The sequence below is a fragment of the Baudoinia panamericana genome, assembly GCF_000338955.1.
Source record: "Baudoinia panamericana UAMH 10762 unplaced genomic scaffold BAUCOscaffold_15, whole genome shotgun sequence".
NCBI classification, from domain to species: domain Eukaryota; kingdom Fungi; phylum Ascomycota; class Dothideomycetes; order Mycosphaerellales; family Teratosphaeriaceae; genus Baudoinia; species Baudoinia panamericana.
Genome location: NW_006911271.1, coordinates 679103 through 700446, shown reverse-complemented (window position 1 = coordinate 700446; position 21344 = coordinate 679103). Strand labels below are relative to the sequence as shown.

General features: G+C 55.1%; 9 protein-coding genes across 9 annotated transcripts; 4 read left to right on the top strand and 5 right to left on the bottom strand.

Moving 5' to 3' along the window:
• Positions 1-980: 980 nt before the first annotated feature.
• Positions 981-1619, bottom strand: BAUCODRAFT_80005 (uncharacterized protein; the record flags this gene model as incomplete). Its single annotated transcript, XM_007683301.1, has 1 exon — positions 981-1619. A coding segment is annotated over one exon (639 nt), but the record flags the coding sequence as incomplete, so codon positions are not given.
• Positions 1620-4843: 3224 nt separating this feature from the next.
• Positions 4844-5318, top strand: BAUCODRAFT_127288 (uncharacterized protein; the record flags this gene model as incomplete). Its single annotated transcript, XM_007683537.1, has 5 exons — positions 4844-4925; positions 4980-5018; positions 5074-5101; positions 5159-5222; positions 5280-5318. The coding sequence occupies 5 exons, from the start codon at positions 4844-4846 to the stop codon at positions 5316-5318; spliced, it is 252 nt and encodes an 83-aa protein (XP_007681727.1).
• Positions 5319-6893: 1575 nt separating this feature from the next.
• On the bottom strand, positions 6894-7872 carry BAUCODRAFT_39553 (uncharacterized protein). Its single transcript, XM_007683227.1, has 3 exons — positions 7807-7872; positions 7044-7751; positions 6894-6970 (listed from the first exon to the last, which is right to left on the bottom strand). The coding sequence occupies exons 1-2, from the start codon at positions 7853-7855 to the stop codon at positions 7123-7125; spliced, it is 678 nt and encodes a 225-aa protein (XP_007681417.1). The 5' UTR covers positions 7856-7872; the 3' UTR covers positions 6894-6970; positions 7044-7122.
• Positions 7873-8079: 207 nt separating this feature from the next.
• On the bottom strand, positions 8080-10805 carry BAUCODRAFT_39552 (uncharacterized protein). Its single transcript, XM_007683226.1, has one exon. It carries the CDS (start codon positions 10475-10477, stop codon positions 8102-8104), a length of 2376 nt encoding a protein of 791 aa, XP_007681416.1. The 5' UTR covers positions 10478-10805; the 3' UTR covers positions 8080-8101.
• An 838-nt stretch (positions 10806-11643) lies between these two features.
• BAUCODRAFT_80219 (uncharacterized protein) lies at positions 11644-13935 on the top strand (the record flags this gene model as incomplete). Its single annotated transcript, XM_007683318.1, has 4 exons — positions 11644-12183; positions 12239-13024; positions 13075-13701; positions 13768-13935. The coding sequence occupies 4 exons, from the start codon at positions 11644-11646 to the stop codon at positions 13933-13935; spliced, it is 2121 nt and encodes a 706-aa protein (XP_007681508.1).
• A 230-nt stretch (positions 13936-14165) lies between these two features.
• Positions 14166-14504, bottom strand: BAUCODRAFT_127283 (uncharacterized protein; the record flags this gene model as incomplete). Its single annotated transcript, XM_007683536.1, has 1 exon — positions 14166-14504. One exon carries the CDS (start codon positions 14502-14504, stop codon positions 14166-14168), a length of 339 nt encoding a protein of 112 aa, XP_007681726.1.
• A 41-nt stretch (positions 14505-14545) lies between these two features.
• Positions 14546-16008, bottom strand: BAUCODRAFT_39547 (uncharacterized protein). The gene is made up of 3 exons (XM_007683225.1): positions 15638-16008; positions 15192-15578; positions 14546-15130 (listed from the first exon to the last, which is right to left on the bottom strand). The coding sequence occupies exons 1-3, from the start codon at positions 15849-15851 to the stop codon at positions 14553-14555; spliced, it is 1179 nt and encodes a 392-aa protein (XP_007681415.1). The 5' UTR covers positions 15852-16008; the 3' UTR covers positions 14546-14552.
• A 230-nt stretch (positions 16009-16238) lies between these two features.
• BAUCODRAFT_39546 (uncharacterized protein) lies at positions 16239-18234 on the top strand. Its single transcript, XM_007683224.1, has 3 exons — positions 16239-16655; positions 16714-17053; positions 17103-18234. The coding sequence occupies exons 1-3, from the start codon at positions 16475-16477 to the stop codon at positions 17896-17898; spliced, it is 1317 nt and encodes a 438-aa protein (XP_007681414.1). The 5' UTR covers positions 16239-16474; the 3' UTR covers positions 17899-18234.
• Positions 18235-19683: 1449 nt separating this feature from the next.
• BAUCODRAFT_39541 (uncharacterized protein) lies at positions 19684-20785 on the top strand (the record flags this gene model as incomplete). Its single annotated transcript, XM_007683223.1, has 1 exon — positions 19684-20785. A coding segment is annotated over one exon (603 nt), but the record flags the coding sequence as incomplete, so codon positions are not given.
• Positions 20786-21344: the final 559 nt, after the last annotated feature.

Sequence of the window (21344 nt, the reverse complement as noted above, 5' to 3'; positions counted from 1 at the left end):
ATCACTACAAAACCGCCGTGAGATCATGGCCGGAACAGCTTGGCAGATACAGTACGGTCGCTACCTTTGTGGATGTTTCCAACGTCTTTGCATGCAGTGAGAGTGCGGTAGCTAACAAAGTACCCTTGGGAGGCACAAGAAGCCCGCCGATGACCGACATTGAGCTGCGCACCTGATCGACGCTACGTCCGTGGAAGCCGCACTCTTCACCATCTCCCATTGCTGGTCAATCCAGCCCGCTCAAGCCTCTTGCACGCCATATGAAACCACGTCCGCCGAGCTCTCTGCGGAATCGACTGCACAAGCACGTCCGCCTTCTCCAATTCGAAAGATACATCTCCCTCCGCTATAACCTGTAGAATATATTGTGCCACTGTCAGGTTCTGTAGGGGTGTTTCGCGTCCGAGACTTGCGATTGCCGCGACGGAAAGGCCTTGCTCGTGCCAAAGGTGATAGGCGCGAAGCTGAGATGGAGTGAGGTTGGAGCGGGGATGAGTGGTCTTGAACTGCTCTGTCCAAGTGTTGGCTAGATCGATCTCCGGGCATGATGGTTGTTGCGGCTGTTTGCCGGCGGGACCGGAGGGTTTGGCGGAGCTTTCACTTTGGCAATCGTTTGCGGCTGATGGGATGTCGGCACTGGCACGATCGTCGCTGGGACGGGTGGTTTCTTCGCTGAGTGCTTCAGTACGTTCCGACACGGCATCGATCGATGACGTGTCGTTGAAATTAGCAGGGGAGGAATCGCCATCTTGACGTGGCAAGGACGGATAGCTGATATCCACAAGCGGGCGCATATCGTTCTGACCGCTCTCAGAATTCTGCTGATGAGGATCTCCATCCTGGTACTCCAGTGCATCAACGAAGTGCTCTTCCTGCGCCTCATCATCGGCCTCCTCTGCTTTCTCCTCGCCCGCAGACTGTGCCTTCGCCGTCTTCGGCCTAAGCACCGTCCCGTCCCCAAGCACGAGCGGCTGTTGCAGCTCATAGAATGCAGGCCTCGGCGGCGTGGGTTCCATAGCTTTACGTTTCGCCTCAAGCGCATGGAATAGTCTAAAGCCAGCGTATGCGTCTGAAGCGGAGTAATCCGACTGCTCTTTTGAGAGTGCTCGAGACCACGAGCTGACGCGTACATCGTCCTTCTTCAGCGGCAGCAGTAGAATATTCTTTACTTGTGCCTGGAGGCTAGCACCCTTCAGCGTCTTGTTGATCGCCTTACGGTCGGTAAATGTTACGACCTTGTACAGATGGCTCAGCTCGAACTGCGCACGCATCTGCACACCCAAATACTCGTGGATGCGACGAGCATCGCCCTGTATGTTCACGCCGACTTTCATGACGCTATCAGACTCCAAGATCATCCGGAGACTGGTGGGCATCAGCTGCTGAGGCCCATTGCCTGCGAAGAGCGCCACGTGGATGAGGATGATGCGGTCCTCAATCGCGAGCTGGATGAGGGAGACGTTCTGCTTAGCTGGCGCTGTCTTCTTGACCATAGGTTCCCACTCAATGTCGAAGCCTAGCACAGGTTGACCGAGGAAGTGTTTGAGTTGCTCCTCGGCCTTGATGAGCGTCTTGCAGTAGTGGACCGTTGGTGCGTTGCCATCGGGATTCCTGTACATTGCATAGCTCCAATAAGCGGCATTGGAGTTAGCTGAGGCCATTGCAGCGTCAATTAAATCTTGATTGGGTATCTGATACGTTAGCCCATGAAGCGGTTTTGCTAATGCACCTTTTTCAATAGCCTCTTTCACAGAGGCCTCAGCGGGCTCTGGTGGTTCTTCGTGCAACTTGGTTAGCGCTGGCTTGTCCGGTCGATCACCTTCGCCCCCTCCTATCACATCATCACCACCACGGCCTCCCAGGCCTGGCCCAGGCGAAGGGCGCTGCGTAGCTGTTTGCCGAGTTGAGTCGAGGGCAGATTGCTCAAGTGCTGCCCGCAGATCGTTGAGAGTACCGGTGTCCAGAGCGCTCACCGTACGTTGGTCGCCCTCGGGTGGCTGATGACCTGAGTGACTCATGAAGCAGAGGACATCCGTGCCTCCTGCATGCGAAGCGATCATAGCGTCCCACTTATCGTAACGTTTCCGGAAGTCTGAAGACAGGATGTCATACGTCAAGCAACCTGACCGTGGATGCGACGCCCGCAGAGCCGCCGTGGGTCGTAAGCGCATGGCTGCCTGTCGCCTCCGCTTGATTGCGTGCGAGCTTGTCCCTTCCGTCCCCATCACGCGTAGCGCTTCTTCGCTTGACCAGAAACGGATATTCTCCTCAAGACGAGCTACTTCCTGTTCCAAATGCTGCACTCTCACATCGTTATCTGGGGTGTTGACACGGACCCTCTCCAAGCGAGCCTTAGTCCGAGCTACGTATGTGCTGAGCAGATATAATTTGACGTTCTTATATTCAGAAATTGCTCTTAAGCGTTGCCCACCGTCGGACATTGTAGGGATGCTAGACTCCAGTGCCGTGAGACGCGAGACGGCAGCAACATGGCCTGTGTGCTTGTCGGATGCTTTTGCGGAAAACGTTTGCTGGGCTGATCTTGCCCTGAGCGTCAATCCCACAGGACGCCCGGACGTAGGAGGGGCGCCTCCAAATCTAGTGTCAACCTTCGGGGTGACGCTCTGCTTTGCTGCTGGCTGTGGCGGGAATAGATGGCGGCGTCTTGCCAAAGGTGCGCGAGTCAGTGCGCGAGCTGGTGACGGGACGCCCAGCGCCGTTCGTTTGAAGGAGATGGAGCGAGTTCCGGCAAGGTCCGACAACGCATCTTCTTCTTGTGCTGTACTGGAAGCGATACGTCGCTTGACCTCAGCATCGATGGCAGCCTCTCGCCCTTGCGGGACTCGGCCCAGCATCTCCTGTAACATGACCCGCTTCCTGACAATAAGCGCCACCTCATTGAGGTGCACGCGCAACTTTGTGGCCTGGTCACTGAACTGGTTTCGCAGGCTGAACTGCTCTTTCAGAATCAATTTCTTGAGCGCCTCGTACGACGTGTCGCCTACAACGCTACCCCATAGCCTGGCAGCCTCTGCCTGAATGTCGCTGGCAGTGCGTAATACATAAAAGACCTCCTTCTCCACCAGCGGCTCGCTCAACAAAGCCTTGGAGCTCTCCACTGCGCGATGTCGAGCATTGAAGCTGATCAATTTTGCCACGAACTTGCGTGACTCACGCAGCTTGGCTAGTTCCAATCGGATCCTGGCAATGACTACTAGGTCCCCCTCTGCTTTGAGCGCTTCGTTCAGATGCTCAATTTTGCGATCGATATCGTCACGCCGGTTCATCACAAGCTTGTCGTTCGCAAAGAAGTACGCCAAATCAGCTGCAGGTAGGTCACCGCGCTCACGACGCAGTCGGTGGAAACGCCACAGTATCCGAGTATAATGGCCTGACTTGGACACTTCCTCGCGGATCGACTTGCATTGCAAACGCAGATCTTTGTAAGCCTGTCCCTGACGCTCAATCTGTGCCCGATCGACGGTGATTCTTTGATCCACCTGCGCGAGCAGCTGCGGGTATAGTGTCCCGGCCCAAGGCTGCAGCTTAGCAAGCCGTTGAGAGTAGGGCTTCATCTCGTTGTAAGGTCTGAGCAAGCTAAAGGTCCTTGACTCCACAGCCGCAAGAGCTTCTTGCAGGTCACGAAGCGCTTCAAAAAGTGACTCATGCACCTGTCGAAACCTCTCGTACGTGGCTCGTTCTCCACTTCGAGCATCCCTTGCCCGGGTCTGCTTCTTGGCCAACTCCTGCGCTTGATTGGCGAGGGCTTCACTGTGTTCCTGCTTTATTTGGTCGATCTCCTGCAATGCAGCTTTGTATTGCTCCTCCGCATCGCCAGTTTCCGCCTTGACCCGCTGCACTTGGCCCTCCAATACTGAGACCTCTCTTGCAGCTCTGTCTTTGTCATCGTCGGCTTTCTTCGCAGAAGCTAGAGCCTTCAGAAGTTCGTTCCGCGTTCGCGAGAAGTCCGCGTCGGCCTTGCCAAGTCTCCGCTCTAAACTAACGAGCTTCCGCTGCAGGTCAATGGCGCGTTCGTCCGCAACACGAACATCTAACCTGAGCTTCTCGCTCTCTTCGTCCTTCACCTTTAGCCTGTTTTGCAAGATGCTGATCTCTCCTCCGAGCCTACGCACCTCTTCAAGCTGAGAAGGCAGCCTAACTGAAGGTGTTGCATGGGGTCGGTCCAGATAGGAGCCTTGCTTCGGCGAGATCGGGGCACCAGAGAGCGTGCTTGGTCCATCTTGACTGCGTGGCCGGGTCGCGTAATTTCTCTTTTGGCCATGGTGAGGAATGGCAAGCCCGCTGACTAGGCTTCCGACTGCGGCCTTTCTGGTAGATGTACCCTTGGCAAAGACGATGCCGCGAGATTGATCCCAGCGCGCATCTATTGGACGTTGATTGGGCACTCGAACTAACATATTATCGACTGGGATATCTGCGCCATCTGTCGTGCGATCGGCAGACATGGTTAAACGCGTCGTCACCTCTCCAGAAACAGTTGGAGAAATCCGACGAAGCCGTGCTGTCGTTACCGCACTGGCAGTGACGACTCTCGTTTGTTGCATAGCGATCCATCTGGTCAGCGCGGAGCCTTTAACACAGTGTGACCGTAAAGTGCCAGGCAGCAGCGCTAGTGAATGATGCCAAGTTCGAGTACTGGTTGGCTAATAAGTGAAGCCCATTGAATAGAGTTTCATAGCGCCGCCGGACAACGGCATGATCCGTGCCGCTGTGCCTCAGCCAGTGATATCTGCACCGAGCATCGACAAGCACCGTCTTTCATTCCCTTGCACTATATCATCCTAAGGACGACTTCAATGAGGCTACGTGCCATCCAAGCGCAATGGCATCTCAATTACTACCGCTGGAGCTCATCGATCGATGTGTGGGTTCACCAATCTGGGTCATAATGAAGGGCGACAAAGGCGAGCGATCTCGTGTCCAACAGATTCTGAAGTATTATGCTAATGTACCTTCAGAGTTCAGCGGGACTCTGTTAGGCTTTGATGACTTCGTCAGTACGTGGACCGGACGACGCCAATCTCAGCGCTGTATCGTGCTAACGTATGCCAGACATGGTACTCGAAGATGTAACGGAATAGTACGCTCTGCTACGGAAACCGAGCGCTTTTCTGCCTACTTACTGACCGCGTCAAAGTGATTACTCGGGAGCACAAACAAAGCTTCCCAAGATCTTGCTCAACGGGAACAATATCTGCATGGTGCGTCCGGCGGTGTCTGATCCCCTCTTACTGTCCCCAGCCTGACCTGTGTTACAGCTCATTCCTGGCGGTATGCCCGAAGCCAGTGAAGGATGAAGACTTCACGCATCCGCACGACTTTGGAGCCAGCGCGCTGCATCTATCAATCGATGGCAAGCCTCAACGAGCGGACTGCGAAGATTTGTGCTCTGCCGAACAGCAGGCCGCAGCCCTAACCTTGAGCAACCAAGCTCTTCACGAACGGTGCTTGTTGCTGCTGTCACTGTTGCAGCAGTTTTCGAAGTACGACTATCGGTGCCTGTATAACAATGGCATGAAGCTTTGGATTACGCCCGGCATAGGCCGGTCTGGGTTGCATTTGATCCAGGGCCGAAGAATGCTCGTATTCTTCCAAGAAATGAATATATGACGGAAGATATCATTGCAACCGAGATTCGCTGATGTATCATCGGTGAAAAGTGCGGCTTCGCTGGACAACAATACGTACCATGTCGAAATCCGGTTTAAGATCCTGCACTTGCCTATCCGAATGCGGCAAGTGGTGACCGTTTGATTTCGCTCATGGATATCTGAAGTTGAACGGGGCGAGTCTTCCAAACTTCGGGATTGTGCTGGACTGTCACGCCTTGTTGAGATCGGCTCAGAATTACCCCGGCTCGCATTCACATTCAGCCCTACCAACCAGCAAAGCCTCTCCGCTTCCCACGAGTCGCTCTCTCCACGAAAGGTTCATCCGCTCGACAATTTCCATAGTTCCAAGTCATGCGCGTTCGGACGGCCCAATTGATGCCATTGCAATGTAGCGTCGCATGTCGGCGGAGCTGAGAATATGCGCTGCATATCATCATTCATACAATTGCGTCTGTAGTCTTCGTACCGTAGGCTATGCGGATAAGTAGGAGCAGTATCTATTCTTCTTAATGACACATCTCTCTTCACAACATGATACATGAACGATACCTACTGCAAATCGAAGGCGGCGACCAAACTCAAGCGAACGTTAGCAAGCGCACCGTGAGGCCACACACTCGACCAAATTCATCAAGCGCAACTATGCCTCCAACATTCGCATTCTTTGGCGCAACAGGCGACTGCGCTGGCTACTGCCTTTCCTTCGTGCTCAACGCTGGCTACGATTGCCGCACACTTGCACGTACACCCGCCAAGCTTACAGCCTCCCTCAAGAAGAAAGGCGTCAGCGGCCAGACGCTCGACAAGCACCTTGCCATCGTCGAGGGCAACGTCAAGGATGTCGAGGCCGTCAAACGCACGCTTCAGCTTCTCGATGACAGTATTGTTGACAAGATCATCTCTGGTATAGGAAGCACGCCGTCACTGCAATGGTCCTTTCTGCGACCCGTGACCATCACCGACCCGACGATCTGCCAGGATGCGGGACATGCCATCTTGATGGCACTGGAGCAGCTCAAAGCCGAAAAGAAGCCGCTGCTTGTCAATGTGTCTACGACCGGCATACCGCCTACAGGCAAGCCGAGAGATGTTCCGCTTTTGCTTCTGCCGCTGTATCATTGGTTGCTCATCAGCCCACACGAGGACAAGCTGAGGTTGCAAGCACGGCTAGAGGACGAAGTACGCCGGCCGGATGCTGAGCGCGGCATCAGTGGGTACGTGAACGTCAAGCCGTCATTATTGATGAATGGGGAGGGACTAGGGCTGGAGAAAGTACGAGACGGTGTCGAAGACCGGCCTGCGGTTGGATACACAATCCAGAGGAAGGATGTCGGAGTCTGGATGGCGGAAAAGCTGGTGATCAACGAGCCGAACCTGGAGTATATCAACAAGGGTGTTTGTCTTACTTACTAGGGCGTGATTTAGCAATTGCATAGCATGGCGTTAGGAGCATGTTCGTAGAGTTAGCATACCAGCATAGGTGCTATGACTACTGCTTCTTCTTATTCCCACCATTACCCGCAGCCTTCGCCGCCTTCTTCTCGTCCCTTATCTTATCCATCTCCTCAATCTCTTCCGTCTCCTTCCTCTGCGCGTACCACTGGCCCGCTTGCAAGATCAATATGCCAACCAGCACCAAAGCTAGAATCGTGTTGCTCGCCGCCAGCACCCTCAAGCTATCCTCTCTGCCAATATAGTCCGTCTCCTTGTTTTCCCACATCGCCTGCATGACCTGAGCGCCACTTTCCGGAGTCTCTCCACCGTACGCACCCGCTGTTACGGTTCTAAGGCCTTTGACGATGTTCGCGATGTAGACAGTGATACCGCACATGTACAGCACCAGACTGGCACCATCGAACAGCATGTTCGCTTCAGAGGGTTTGTAGAGCTTCATGGTAAAGCCTAGCAGCCCTGTGCCGATTACGATGTGGAGGATGCGCGAGATCAGCGGCGGAGAGGCGTGAAGGAACTTGAGGTGATTCTCCTGCAAAGCAAAGTATTGGTCGCGTGGATCAACGGTGGGATCTTGGGCGTGCTTGTAGGTTGTGGGTGTGGTCCAGAGGACGTGGTAGTCATAAGGGAAGAGGGCGAAGAGGATACCAAGGAAGAAGCATGTTGCTACGATCAGACATTAGATGCTGATGTGTTCTTAGAGGTGGTGGGTTATGCTCACGGCCGACAATGAGGAAAGTCGCGAACGGCGCGGTGCCTTTGGCTGGCATGCTGGCGGGTACCCAAGTGCTGCGACCAGGAATGCTAGCCTATGGAGCGCGTCTCATGAAGTGTCAAAGGCGAAGAAGAGTGAAGCACGTGAGTAAGAAGATAGCACCGTGAGGAAAGCCGCGATAAAGGTGCATCGTAGTGAATCTCTGGGCATATTACGAGCTTAGTGCTACGTCACTTATACACGCTTTATGCATATTGCATAACGAGGATTGTGAGAAAGGTGAGCAATTGATAACATATTACTAGGATGTCTGGACCGATTGTCTAGCTGCGATCATTGCACCTCCCGCGCGCTCCACTCGTAGCGCAGTGTGAACCCCAAACAGTACCTTCCCCTCCGCCCGCCGCGTTTTCGCCAGCGTGACGAAGGGCTCCTGATTCTTCTCGCCGCTAACCTGATCAATGCAAACCATCTGACACCGCCTGCAGCCGCCGAGAAAGTCAAGCACCGGTCCACGTTCGCCGCCGATGCGCATACTCTGCCAATGGTCCTCCGCAAATGGCTGCTCGAGTCCTGGCGGTAAAAGTGGGCTCTCCGCCAGCACGATGTTCGCGCGGAATACGGATGGATGAGCAGCTTTGCCACCTCTGGCCTTGATCTGCTCGTTCAGCCGATTTAGAGATGACCTTGAGATGGTCAGGATTGGTGACTCGTTGCTAAGAAGCAGTGGCCGAGGAACACCTATTGCCTCTCCACCCTGCTTCAGGTGTGCTTTGCTGTGGCGGCCTGCGCTATCAGACGCAGTCCCAACAGGGAAGCGTGCTAGGGTGCATGGGACACCTACTGCTTCTGTGAGAAACCTGGCAACGGACTGAGAGGCGTAGACCTGTGCTGCGATCCGATCGCCGCAGACAGTGGCATCGCGCTGCGCAAAGTCTGGCTTATCAAACACGCCCGGGTCTTGCGACAAGGGAACTATGACGGTGTCGGCCGAACCCGGCGCATGGATCCGTAGCACGCCTTGTCGGAAGTCCAGTGAAGGCCGGATCAGAGCCATGCGTGGGTGCTGCTTCTGGCTGAGTGCCTTGACAGTCGTTTGATGCACAATGCACCATTCGCGATCCCACACAAGGCCCTCGTCACGAACCTCCCAAGTTGTCCCATGCGAAATCTGCCACCCAGCGCAGCTTTTGATAGGATATACAGTCAAACTCTCGATGTGAAAGCGCTGCTCAGATTTCTCCGATACTTCACAGCCAGCCACAGGAGCCTGGGATTGACAGTTCTTGTTGACAAAGAACTCCTCAAGAAAGGCTACGAAGCGCTTAACGTCCGATGTTGTACTCATAGCTCCGAGGCTAAGCCGAACAACACCAGCCGGCTTGCCATTGAGTATGTCGTACTCACCCCCGCATCTCTGTCCAGCAGAGAAGTTTTCACGCATCTCCCAGGGAGCAAGATGGAGCCATTGAGCAATGCCACCAGGATTACAGACACCGCCGGTCCGGAGATGGATGTTCTTGATAGACGCGAGCTTCTCGATCTCCGTATTGCTGACCCAGTCGCCATTGCTGTCGCGCAAGTTGAAGGCTACGATTGGGCCCTGATTGCGACTGTCTCCGTACAGGGAAGATGCATTGGTGTAGATTGTGCAAACGTCTCTGCCACTACCATGCTTCAGCGCCGTCAACCCATCGTACAGTCGCTTCGCAAGAGCAGCCGTATGCTGTGAGACACGATCAAGGGTACCGAACAGTTCCGCATGCGTGTCTATTGCAGCGTTGAGCGCCAGGATACTGTGAACGGGTAGGGTGCCGTCCTCAAGCCGCTCGTGCAACGAACCAGACTTCTTGACATGCCACTGCTCTTTCGAGCAAAGCACCATATCAACGGTGCCACCTCCAAAGTACTTGCGCTTGTCGAAGACATGCGCCGCAGCTTTTCGAACGATAAGCGCACCTAGGTCTGGAAAGCCAAAGATCTTATACAAGCTGAGCGCTGTAAAGTCGGGTGAAGCATCGACATCGCGCAGATCCAAAGGCGATGTTGACGCGTACGATGCAGCATCAAGCAGAGTGTAAGTCCGCTGAAACGCTCTCCGCATACGCATGCTCCAATAGAGCGGGAGCCTCCTCCCATTCATGTTGGACTGAGCAGGGAAGGCGAAAAGCTGACTACGACCGGCAGGTCGAGACGGATGTGCTGCATCAACCCACGCCTCTACCTCCGCGTCCGACTTAAAGCAGTGGTGCGCAATAGCAACCTCTCGTGCGCCGACTAAGCTGGTATGGGAATCAACATGGTAGCCATACCAGAAACCTTCGCTCTGCTCTCGAAAGGCCTCCATGACTAGCTTGATGGCTGCGGTGGCGTTCGCTGTAAAGACAACGTCGAAATATGCCGGATCAGCATTGCAGAGATGTAATAACTTCGATCGGACACTATCGATGAGCTGGGTTGCGTGCTGGCTAGATTGTGAGGCAGAGTGCGGGTTACCTAGCAGATTGGCCATCATGTCTCGATGGAAGCGCTCCATCAGACGCTTGCTATAGACCGTAGTGCCAGCGTGGTCCAGATAGAGAGCGTCCGCGATCATGGGATATTCATCCTGCCGCATCTTCTCCACATAAGCATCGTATTCCTCGGGGGTCAGGTTTCCGCTTTCCAAGCCTGCCATCATGAATATGTAGTGAGTAGTTTTGGTGCGATAATTGGAATGAAGCACGCAACGCGCCCTGCACTCATCCGAAATCGTCAAACAAAAGCCAACAACCTATCGCCGTGAGCACCAGAGTCATCACAACAGCGGGAACATCAGTGGTAATGGGGCGTGAATAAGAGGAGTTACGGTGGCAAGTGAAGAAAGTAGATGAGACTCGGCCTGCTGTTATCTCTGTTGCGTGCATGTAGTGTCTGCGGCGTCGGCGCTTTCCGACGACAGAAACCACCTCCGTCCGAGACGAGGACATCTTGCGCTGCATTTGAGTCAACAGAACATGTTGTCGACCAAACTCACGAGCCGCTCGCTATCGAGTTGGGCTCTACAACAGCACCCATCGTTTCACATTGAGAGCCAGACTGGTTCGAACTGTTACTGAGCCTTAGAGGATCTGGCCAAAGTGGATATCCGGGCCGAGCGGAAATTGCCGCAACAAAGTACTCCGCTTCGAATGTCCATCTCGAGTTATCGCTTCTGATTACATGGACGGAGGTTGAAGTTGCGCACGATCGGTTATGAGATACACTGAGCGCTCGACGGCATGCCAGCCAGCGTCACGAGGCGCCTCGGCCCCAAGTGCTGATGCCGTGCATTGTAACTCGATCCCTGCGTGGATGATCTCATGAGAACATCGAAGCCGGCTCAAATGCTCGGCTCACCGCTTGACAAGGATCGCCATGAATGTCCGAATAGGTTTCCACACGTTCGACATGGTGGTTCCCGCTGTCCCTAGGGCTTCTGTCTGATGAGAAACAGGCTGTCTTGCAGGCTGATGGGTCCGGCTGAATGCCCAGACTTTCCAGGAACCGCCGGGTAAAATACATGCAGGTATGGAGCTTGTCCGCTTGCATGTCATCGCACATGGCTGGTACCTTGCGGCTCAAAGGAAGTTGCCGAAAGAGGAACGACAGATGGACTTCAACCTGGAGCACTGGGGACGATGTAATGCACTGACGGCTCGCTAAGCTCTCAATATGGGGCAAAATGCGGGCGACGGCACGTCTCGACTGGGATCGCTTCATGCGAACGACTATATAATGGCTGCGTGATCTTCAAAACCGGTACAGTGCCTGCAGCCTCTCTTTTCCCTCTGACACGAAGGGAATTCTCTCGTTCCTTTCATCATGGGTCTACGTACTTTCGCTGCTGCTGCTACAGCATTGCTAGCAACCACTGTCGTCGCTCAGAACGTCAGCAATGCCCAAACATCCCTCACTTTCCTTTACCAAAACAACCTCAATGCGTCCGATGATGCTAATCACATCGGCGCCATCCTGCTCGACTCGATGAGCTACAACTCTGGTGCTGCAGCCTGCGCGGCCATCGGCGAGTCTCTACTCACTGCAGCTGCAATCAGGAACCACAGCATGGACTTCGTCCATCTATTGGCTTACGAAGGCTACACTGGAAAGTGTGAGCGCGGCCAGTGGTTCTTCATCCAGGGCGGTATTGTTGCAGTCTCGCCGCAGGGTCCTTGGCGTCCTACCGCACTCAGCTTCCCGCAGATACCCTTCTATGGCAACTTCGAGCTTCCGGTACTGTGCACCCAGTCCAGCACGGGCAACAACCCTTACAACTCAGCGGCCAGCGCCTCCAACGAGCTCACGATTGCGTCCAGTGGCAACACATTCGTTGGTTTCAGGAACCAGAAGTCTTTCCGTTTCGTAAGTGTGGCTAATCTCGAGCGTGTGGGTAGTACTCACTGAGTCTTCGCTTTAGCTTGGCATCCCCTATGCCAACCCGCCCGCTCGCTTCCAGTACTCCACGGTCTACAACCGAACCGGTCAGACCATCCAGGCTACCACATACGGCGCAGACTGCGCACAGGCTTACGACCCCACATCCCAAGAGCAGTGCCTGTTCCTCAACATCCAAACGCCATACATCCCGAAGGCCGGCTCCAACTACGGCCTGAAGCCTGTCCTCTTCAGCATCCACGGTGGTGGTTTCACCGGCGGTAACGGTGGAGCTGGCAGCGGTCTCGACTCGGGCAACCTTGCGTCCCGCGAGGACATTGTTGGTGTCGAAATCAACTACCGATTGTCTACGCTTGGCTTTCTTGCTATCCCTGGCACACCTATCCAGGGCAACTTCGGTATCGGTGACCAGATCACAGCTCTGCGCTGGGTACGTGAGAACATTGCCGCTTTCGGAGGCGATCCAAACCACATCACCATCATCGGCGAGAGTGCAGGTGCTGGCTCCGTTCGCGCTCTCCTTGGCTCTCCCGAGGTTATCGGGGACAACCTGATTGTTGGTGGCGTCGCTCAATCCAACCTTGGTGGCGGTGTGACCCTTGGCCTTTCCGGCGATTATGGCACCACTTACAGCTCGTACTTGACCGTCGACCAGTCGTACGCTGTTGCAGGACAACAGATCTTTGCCGCTGTCGGCTGCAACCAGTCGGACATCAACGCGCAGATTGCCTGCCTCGAGACAGTTCCAGCGTTGACCATCCAGAACCTGCCTACAGTGGCTCGCTACGTCGTGCAAGACGGCACCATTGTATGTACCACGCACTCGTTGCGCTTTATACCCGCTAACGGTAGGTCCAGGTCAACACCGAACAACTCGACGTTTCCAACAACAACGGCAGTACCGCCCACGTCAATGTCATCTTCGGCACGACCGCCGACGACGGTGCCTCCTTCTCCACCTACCCCCAGGGCAACTACACCACCGAAGCCCAAGTCATCTCCGCTGCGCTCGGCATCACTCCTTACTACGCCAACGCCATCATCAACAGCGGCCTCTTCCCCCTCTATAACACCGGCAACCTGACCCTCGACGCCTTCAACGTCAGCCAGCGCGTCGCCACCGACAAGACCTTCCGCTGCATCGACGAGGCGACCACGTACGCTGGCGCCACCTCCGGCGCCTTCAAGTCCGCCTACTACTACACCATCACGCGCACATACGAGGGTTACGACCCCAACAACCTCGGCGCCAGCGGACTTTCTCAGGGTCCCACCGAGCCGGGATACCCATATGGTGACCCGGAGCTACCTTACTTCCGCCTCCACGGCTCCGACCTTGGTTTCACCTATGGCAACCAGTTCCCGCTTCGTGATGCGAACGACCTGAAGGCGACGCAGCTCATCACGGCGTACTACGGCGCTTTCGCCAAGACCGGCAACCCGAACCCGAACCCGCAGTACCTTCAGGTTCGCGGATACACCAACGTAAGTCCATAGCCAATCACTCTCATATCTACAGCGCGTCCATACTGACATAATGTGCTTGTATAGACCACCCAAGGCGTGCAACAGAGCGGTCCCTGGTTCCCAGTCAACAGCCAAACCGGCCCGACCAAACAACTTGACTTCCCGTCGCCGACCGTCCAGTTCCCGGATCTGGCGCAGTGTGCGTTCTTGAACTACTCCATCAACTACTATTTCCAGCCGAACCACCCGTGAGCGTGAACGAGTTGTGGGATAAAGGATGATGGGTTCGCTCTTCAGGGTGCATGTTTGATGATGTGGAAGGGAGAAAAGCGCTTGTATATAGTGTGAGATGAGATCATGTTTGATGAGATGAAATGAAGTGAGATTGACATACTACCTCAAGTTAGTTGTTCCTACCTGCACCTTGACCTTCACCTCACTTCACATACACAGCGGTAGAACTCCGGGAGAGTGAGATACGACTATATCAGCAGGTTGAGATAGAACTTTGGTAGGGAGGTGGCTGTGATATCACAATGTAGTCGCGAGACCTCGGCGTGAAGGCTATGAGGCTGTCGTCCGGTCCCTGGGGCAGTCTCTCTTCCCTTTTGATGAAGAGATATTGAAACTTGTTGGGAAGTGCGACTACGAACGCCGTTTAGTTGAAAATGCGGAGCGCGCTCAATTTCATGTCCGGCAGGCAAGGTCGATATTTTGGAGGACAGCGCTGGTTTGGTCAGAGAATGTAAGGGTGAGTGTGCAACAATGCGTTGTGTAGTAGTACAACGGACGCACTGCCCAGCGCCGGATGCGAACGCCATGCTCTCTTCATGCCGACCCCTACATCTTACACACGACACATGTCCTGCTTACAACTTCTGATATTCAAGCTTCCCCTCCAACTTCTTACTCTCCGCCACCTTCCGCACCGCCTTGTTGAAATCATCCTGATTGATCGCATCCCGGTAATCCTTAATGGCAAACAGCCCCGCCTCGGTGACCACATTCCTCAAATCCGCCCCATTCAGCCCATCGCTCATCTTGACCACACTCTCGAAATCAATCTCCCCCTCCTTCTGCACCCCCATGGCATGAATCTTCAACACCTCCAACCGTCCGGCCTCATTCGGAAGCGGGATCTCGATCTTGCGATCCAACCTCCCCGCCCGCAGCAAAGCAGGGTCAAGGGTATCCGGACGATTGGTCGCCATGATGATTTTGGTTTTGCCGAGGTAATCGAAGCCGTCGAGTTGGTTGAGGAGTTCCATGAGCGTGCGTTGGATCTCGCGGTCGGCGGAGGTGCCTTCGCTGAACCGCCGGCCGCCGATGGCGTCGATTTCGTCCATGAAGATGATGCAGGGCTCGTGCTCGCGGGCATAGCCGAACATCTCGCGGATGAGGCGCGCGGATTCGCCGATGTATTTGTCTACTATTGCGGAGGAGACGACTGTACGAGCGCATTAGCAAGGCACTATTCCGAGTTGCTGGGGCTGAAGGGGTTGACATGCCTTTCAGGAAGTTCGTCTCGAGACTACTCGCCACCGCTCTCGCAAGCAGAGTCTTGCCGGTGCCTGGTGGTCCGTACAGCAGCACCCCTTTTGGCGGCTTGATACCCACTCGCAGGAAGAGTTCTGGATTCTTGAGCGGCAGTTCGATGACCTCTCTCAACTCTCGTATCTGCTCGTTCAGCCCGCCTATGCCCGCAAATGAGACTTGTCCGGGATCTTCTAACGACATGTTGTACACGAGCGGATCGACTTCGCGGGGCAGCATCCGCATGATGGTTAGGGTGGTCATGTCGAGGGCGACGCGGGTGCCTTGCTTCAGCTTCAGTTTGTCGACTTTACTTCGGCAGCCAACGACGTAGCGGGGGCCGGAGGAGGCTTTGACGATGACTGTCATAGTACCGTATTAGCAGGGAGGGCACCTGTCGGAAGGAGGATGATATGCTTACATCGCTCCTCGTCCAGCTGCTTCAGCACCTCGCCGATGATCTGGCCGACACTCTGCAACGCCTTGATGTTGTCTTCCGATACGTCAAAGTCATGTTGTAAGCCTTTGATGTCTAATCGCAGTGCTTTGAGCTTCGCCTCCCATTCTCGCGACTCTAACAGCTTCGTCTTGTAGTCCTTCAGCGCCTGCTCACGCTCTTGCGGGTTCTCCGCCATCACGTCTCGCAAGTCGATGTCGATGTGTCCCTGTTCGAGCCTGTAGCGGTTGGGCCGGTCCCGTCGAAGATGATGATGGCTCGTCGGTACTAGTTCCCAGCTGGTATGCGGAAAGGGGGGTTGCGATGAAGTGTTTGGAGGGTGTGTTGTGGTTGATGCGTCTTGAGGTGCTACAGGCAACTTCCAGCTCGCGTGCATCACCATCCCCGGCGACACTAGCGGCGACTGCGGCTTCATCCGCTGAGCCTCTCTTCTAGCGCGAACATCTCGGGGAATCTTCGGCGATGTTGACAGAAGGCACGGCGGGGCAGACGGACCCCTCCAGACGCATTGTGATGGTGACGGGCAGCGTTGAGCTCTCGCTTCCCGTCAACTTTTCCTGACCGCACTCCCGACGACAACAATCACAACAACAACATCTGCCCAACAGACTCAACGATTCACGCCAACTTTCATTGAACCCGCTCACGAATAGGTACGCTACAAGTTGCTTCCGCTTAAGCTTAACCAGAACCGCGGAGCAACGACGTTGCATCTCTGCTTGCTCCCAAAGCTTAAGCCTTAAGGCTCACCGACAGCTTCATTGATCACTTCGCTAATTGAATTAACGAACAGCAGCAAAGATGGGCATCTCCAAGATCCACGCACGCTATGTCTACGACTCGCGTGGCAACCCGACCGTCGAGGTCGACATTGTCACCGAGACCGGCCTTCACCGCGCCATTGTGCCCTCGGGTGCCTCCACGGGCTCCCACGAAGCCTGCGAGCTCCGTGATGGTGACAAGAGCAAGTGGGGTGGCAAGGGTGAGCTTCATACATAACCTCACTCTGTCCAACAGCCAGCCTGATATGAGTTGTTTAGGCGTCACCAAGGCCGTGGCCAACGTCAACGACGTGATCGCCCCGGCTCTCATCAAGGAGGACCTCGACGTCAAGGACCAGTCCGCCGTGGACAACTTCCTCAACAAGCTCGACGGCACGCAGAACAAGACCAAGCTCGGCGCCAATGCCATCCTCGGTGTCTCCATGGCCGTCGCCAAGGCTGCCGCCGCCGAGAAGCGTGTCCCGCTCTACGCTCACATCTCCGACCTCGCCGGCACGAAGAAGCCTTACGTGCTGCCCGTCCCCTTCATGAACGTCCTCAACGGTGGCAGCCACGCTGGTGGCCGTCTTGCCTTCCAGGAGTTCATGATCGTGCCGTGGTTAGTCCCTCTATCCTTCCCCAACATGTACTGCGCTAATGCTGTCCAGTGACGCCCCCTCCTTCACCGAAGCCATGCGCTGGGGCAGCGAATGCTACCAAAAGCTCAAATCGCTCGCCAAGAAAAAGTACGGCCAATCCGCCGGCAACGTCGGCGACGAGGGCGGCGTAGCCCCGGACATCCAAACCGCCGACGAGGCCCTCGAGCTCATCACCGAAGCCATCAACTCCGCCGGCTACGAAGGCAAGATGAAGATCGCCATGGACGTCGCGTCGTCGGAATTCTACAAGACGGAGGAGAAGAAGTACGACCTTGACTTCAAGAATCCAGACTCGGACAAGAGCAAGTGGGTGACCTACGAGCAGTTGGCGCAGCAGTACAAGGACCTTGCCAGCAAGTACCCCATTGTCAGCATCGAGGACCCCTTTGCGGAAGATGATTGGGAGGCGTGGAGTTATTTCTTCAAGAACTCGGATTTCCAGATCGTCGGTGATGATCTTACCGTCACCAACCCAGAGTTCATCAAGAAGGCCATCGAGACCAAGGCTTGCAACGCTCTACTGCTCAAGGTCAACCAGATCGGCACGATTACGGAAGCCATCCAGGCGGCGAAGGATGCCTTTGGTGCCGGCTGGGGCGTGATGGTCAGCCATCGTTCCGGCGAGACGGAAGATGTGACGATTGCGGATATTGCCGTCGGTTTGAGGGCTGGACAGATCAAGACGGGTGCTCCCGCGCGGTCGGAGAGGTTGGCGAAGCTCAACCAGATTTTGAGGATCGAGGAGGAGTTGGGGGATAAGGCGGTATTTGCCGGGACGAAGTTCCGGACGAGCGTGAATATGTAGAGGGTGGGTGTGTAGGTAAGGAGAAGGGCAGGGTTCGAGCGGAATGGTTGATGAAGGTTAGTGGCTTGCATTGAGACGAAGAGGCGGGGCAAAAAGCGCGATCGACGTTTTATGGGTCCTATCAGCTGCGGTGTGGATGCTGAGATAGATGGCTCGAGTGCGTAGTCCGTAGTCCATAACACTTGACTGCCGTTCGAAGTTGCAACGTTCTGCGGGATATGCTGGCTCAACTCTCACCACTTTCTCGAAGAGCCATGCGGCGCTCCCAGCAGCACGTCCACTTAAGCAAACATATCCCGCATTCTGAGAATGATGGCTGTTTGCTGCCTCTGCGACCGGAGCTATATCGAGTGACTACTCCTCCTTGTATGGCCAAGTGTTTGTGATCCTTCTTCAACAGGCGTGAGCGGACATGCCGCTCGGCTCTATTTATCGCTTAGATGTACGTCGGACACTACGACAAGCTTTCTTCGGAGAAATTCTCTCTCACACGCTTGCGTACGGTATGGCGGAGAGGGCGCTGTCACAGAGGGTTGTTGCTGTTGCGGGAGGGCTGGTCCGCGGGGAAGAATCTGACGCCAACGCCAGAAGCCACGGAGCCAGAACGCAGTGAGTGCGGCGGTCAAACGATGGTCAAGGGCGGCGTCTTCCGTTAACGGGAGTTAGCGGCGGCCAGAAGAGTACATCGAAGTATTGTGTGGTATGCCCCTGCACGCGGACAAAGGAGAGGCTGGTATTACTGTCTCCCATTGTGGGTGGAGTAGCTACGTCAAGGTACATTGTAACTGTTGCTCCTACATGTGGTCAGGAGTGTCTCTACAACGATCTTCTAGCATAGTCTCGGCAATGGTTTCCTCGGTACGGCGTGAAGTGGTCAGCTTTGTGAGGCCGGCTGCTCTCTGCATTGTCCATTTCGGGCACAAAATCCATGCTTGATCGGATACGTCCTTGCATCCACGCTGGCTGTGTGCATGCATAAACTTTTGCGCGATGTGGGCGTAGAGCTGCGTTTGTTCAAAGTTTCATGCTGTGCTATACGACTCGTGTCTGCAGTCATGAGGAGAGCTTGCGCGCAGAATGGGGACACATGCGCGCGTGGAGGTTCGCCTACGGTCGGACTGCTCGTCCCGGGCAGACGGCTCGGAACGCCAAGGCACGCGCTAGTACGCTGGTGGCATTGAGCTCAGCCCATGGCATATCTGAGGTACATATAGCTCCGGTTTGGAATGGGATTGCTGTTGGAGTGCAGGGCGTTGTTCGATAGTACTCCGCGCCGATTTTGCGTTCTTTGGCAAGCAACTATTTCCCGTCTTTGCTGACATGCCCTACTGCTCTACGTGGTTGACCGCTTGTCAGATTCGATTGCATTGTCCACCTTCCGCAGATGGGGATCGTGATTAGAATGCCCCTTCCGCGAAGCTGCGTATCCCACGGCACTTTGCGCGATGTGGGCCGTGGTGCTTCTATCGCCGCAGCTTCGGCTTCGCAGCTCACTTCTGCAGTGACGACTAGCTGCGTTACCATACGCAAGATCGCATCAAAGCATGAGACAGGAGGTGTTGTTGTGACTTTCGCATAGTGAGGCTCCTGTCGAACCGTTGGCGTCCGAGTACTGCCTGCGAGGGCTCAAACAGCAAGCTGATCCCCGTGAAGAGTCCTTCATCTCTTCCTTGTGATTACCTTCCCGGGTAGCTGGAAACGATGCAGGACACTAATGCATCGCTGATGTACTCTTGCACGCCTCCACTTGCCTCTCCGCTCCTAGGTAATGGGAGCTCGCGGTGCTTATGAGCACCACAAAAGCTCAAGTAGTCCCACCCTTCGAAGGCAACTGGGACTCTCGCTCCAGCTCCCACCATGAAGTCCCTCACTACTGCTCTCTTCGCCGCTCTAGCCGCGACAACGTCTGCTCGCAGCGTATTGCAGGCAGACACCCGCCAGACCTACCTGGCGTCTGCGGCTACCTAGTCGGTCGAGAACTGCGGTTCCTCAGAGGATATTGCAAGGATCAGCAACGTGACGTTGAGTCCCGACCCACCGACAACGTGAGCAGCTATCCCAATCCCTTCCCTTTTCTGTATCCGTATTCCGCTCAATGGCTACTCGGGCTGAATGCTAGCAGAAGCGGCATCAACACCATGACCGTCACGGGCTCGATGCAGAGGCCTCTGGCGGCCGGAGCTTATGCGAGTGATCGCGTCAGCTTGGGGATTATCAAGGTTCGGGACGAGCGGTACGATGTCTGCACCGACAAGGCGATTTCGGGCGCCGCTTGTCCGTACACTGAGGGACAATCGCTCAACGTCTCGGTTCCCGTAGACACCAGGCGACTGCCATCGGTAAGTCGCTTCTGCAAGACTGTGAAGCAACATGACCCGTTTCCGCTGATGTGATGGTGATAGGCTGGCTATAAGACCGACATTCAAGTCGGGAGTGGACGAGGACGAGGATGTCGCCTGCTTGGTGCTCAGGGCTAACTTTCTGAATACGGCTGGCTACCGATCTGGATGATTGGAAAGGCGCTGATTGAACAGGTCGCCATTATTCAACACAGCGCAACTCTATGGATTGGAGGTGGTTGTTCGTCGTCGAGATGTTGGTTTCCGGCGGGTCACGCTTGCGTCCGATGTAGAGCAATGAGTCTAGGCCTTATATGATGAATAGAGAAGGATTGTCACATAGCGGTTGCGGTCATGGCTGGACGACGTAGGTCCATCTTCACCATTTGTTGTCTGTAGCATTGAACGGGCATACGCGGTCCACAGCTAATGCAGCGTACCACGGATCGCTACCCATAGGACGCATATCTGCCGCCTTGATCGGAGCGTGCGTGCAGAGTGCGGAAGATGTATAAAACCTATCAAACACGTGAGCAGAGCGAAAGGGCGCGCACGGGCCGTACGGAAGGTGCTTGTTCCAAGCTAGCCTTCCGTTAGCGTTTCTTCCACATCGTCCAATCTTTGTGCTTCCCTCGCTGAATTTCCAGCGGTTCAAAACGTTGGCTCATAAGCTGACTGCGGTGTCGGATGTTTGGCGCGTCTTATTAAGGATGCGCCACAACTGTCCACATTTGGCAGGACTTGCGCTCTCGACGTGGAGCCGCCTTCGGATGGATCGACCACGTTGCTCCACTTCACCAGGCGTTGATGGCGATGTAGGGTATTCCAATAACTCTCTTGAGTGAGGCGCAGCTTTGGCATGGAAAAGTACTTGTAGACAGCCGTTGCACGCTCAGGTAAGAGGTGACAGTGTCAACATACATTTAATTGGACCAAGAGCGCAGCATTCCTCCTACGTCTGGCAGTAGAGCTGTTAACTTCCTCCTTGAGAAAGAACAACGCTAGGGAAATGAGCGACGAGAAACAGGTGGTCTCGCAAGAAGCCCAGATGGGCGTCGAGAACACGCCAATGGTGCTTGAGGAAGGGCGGCGAGCTGGGCTGGTCAA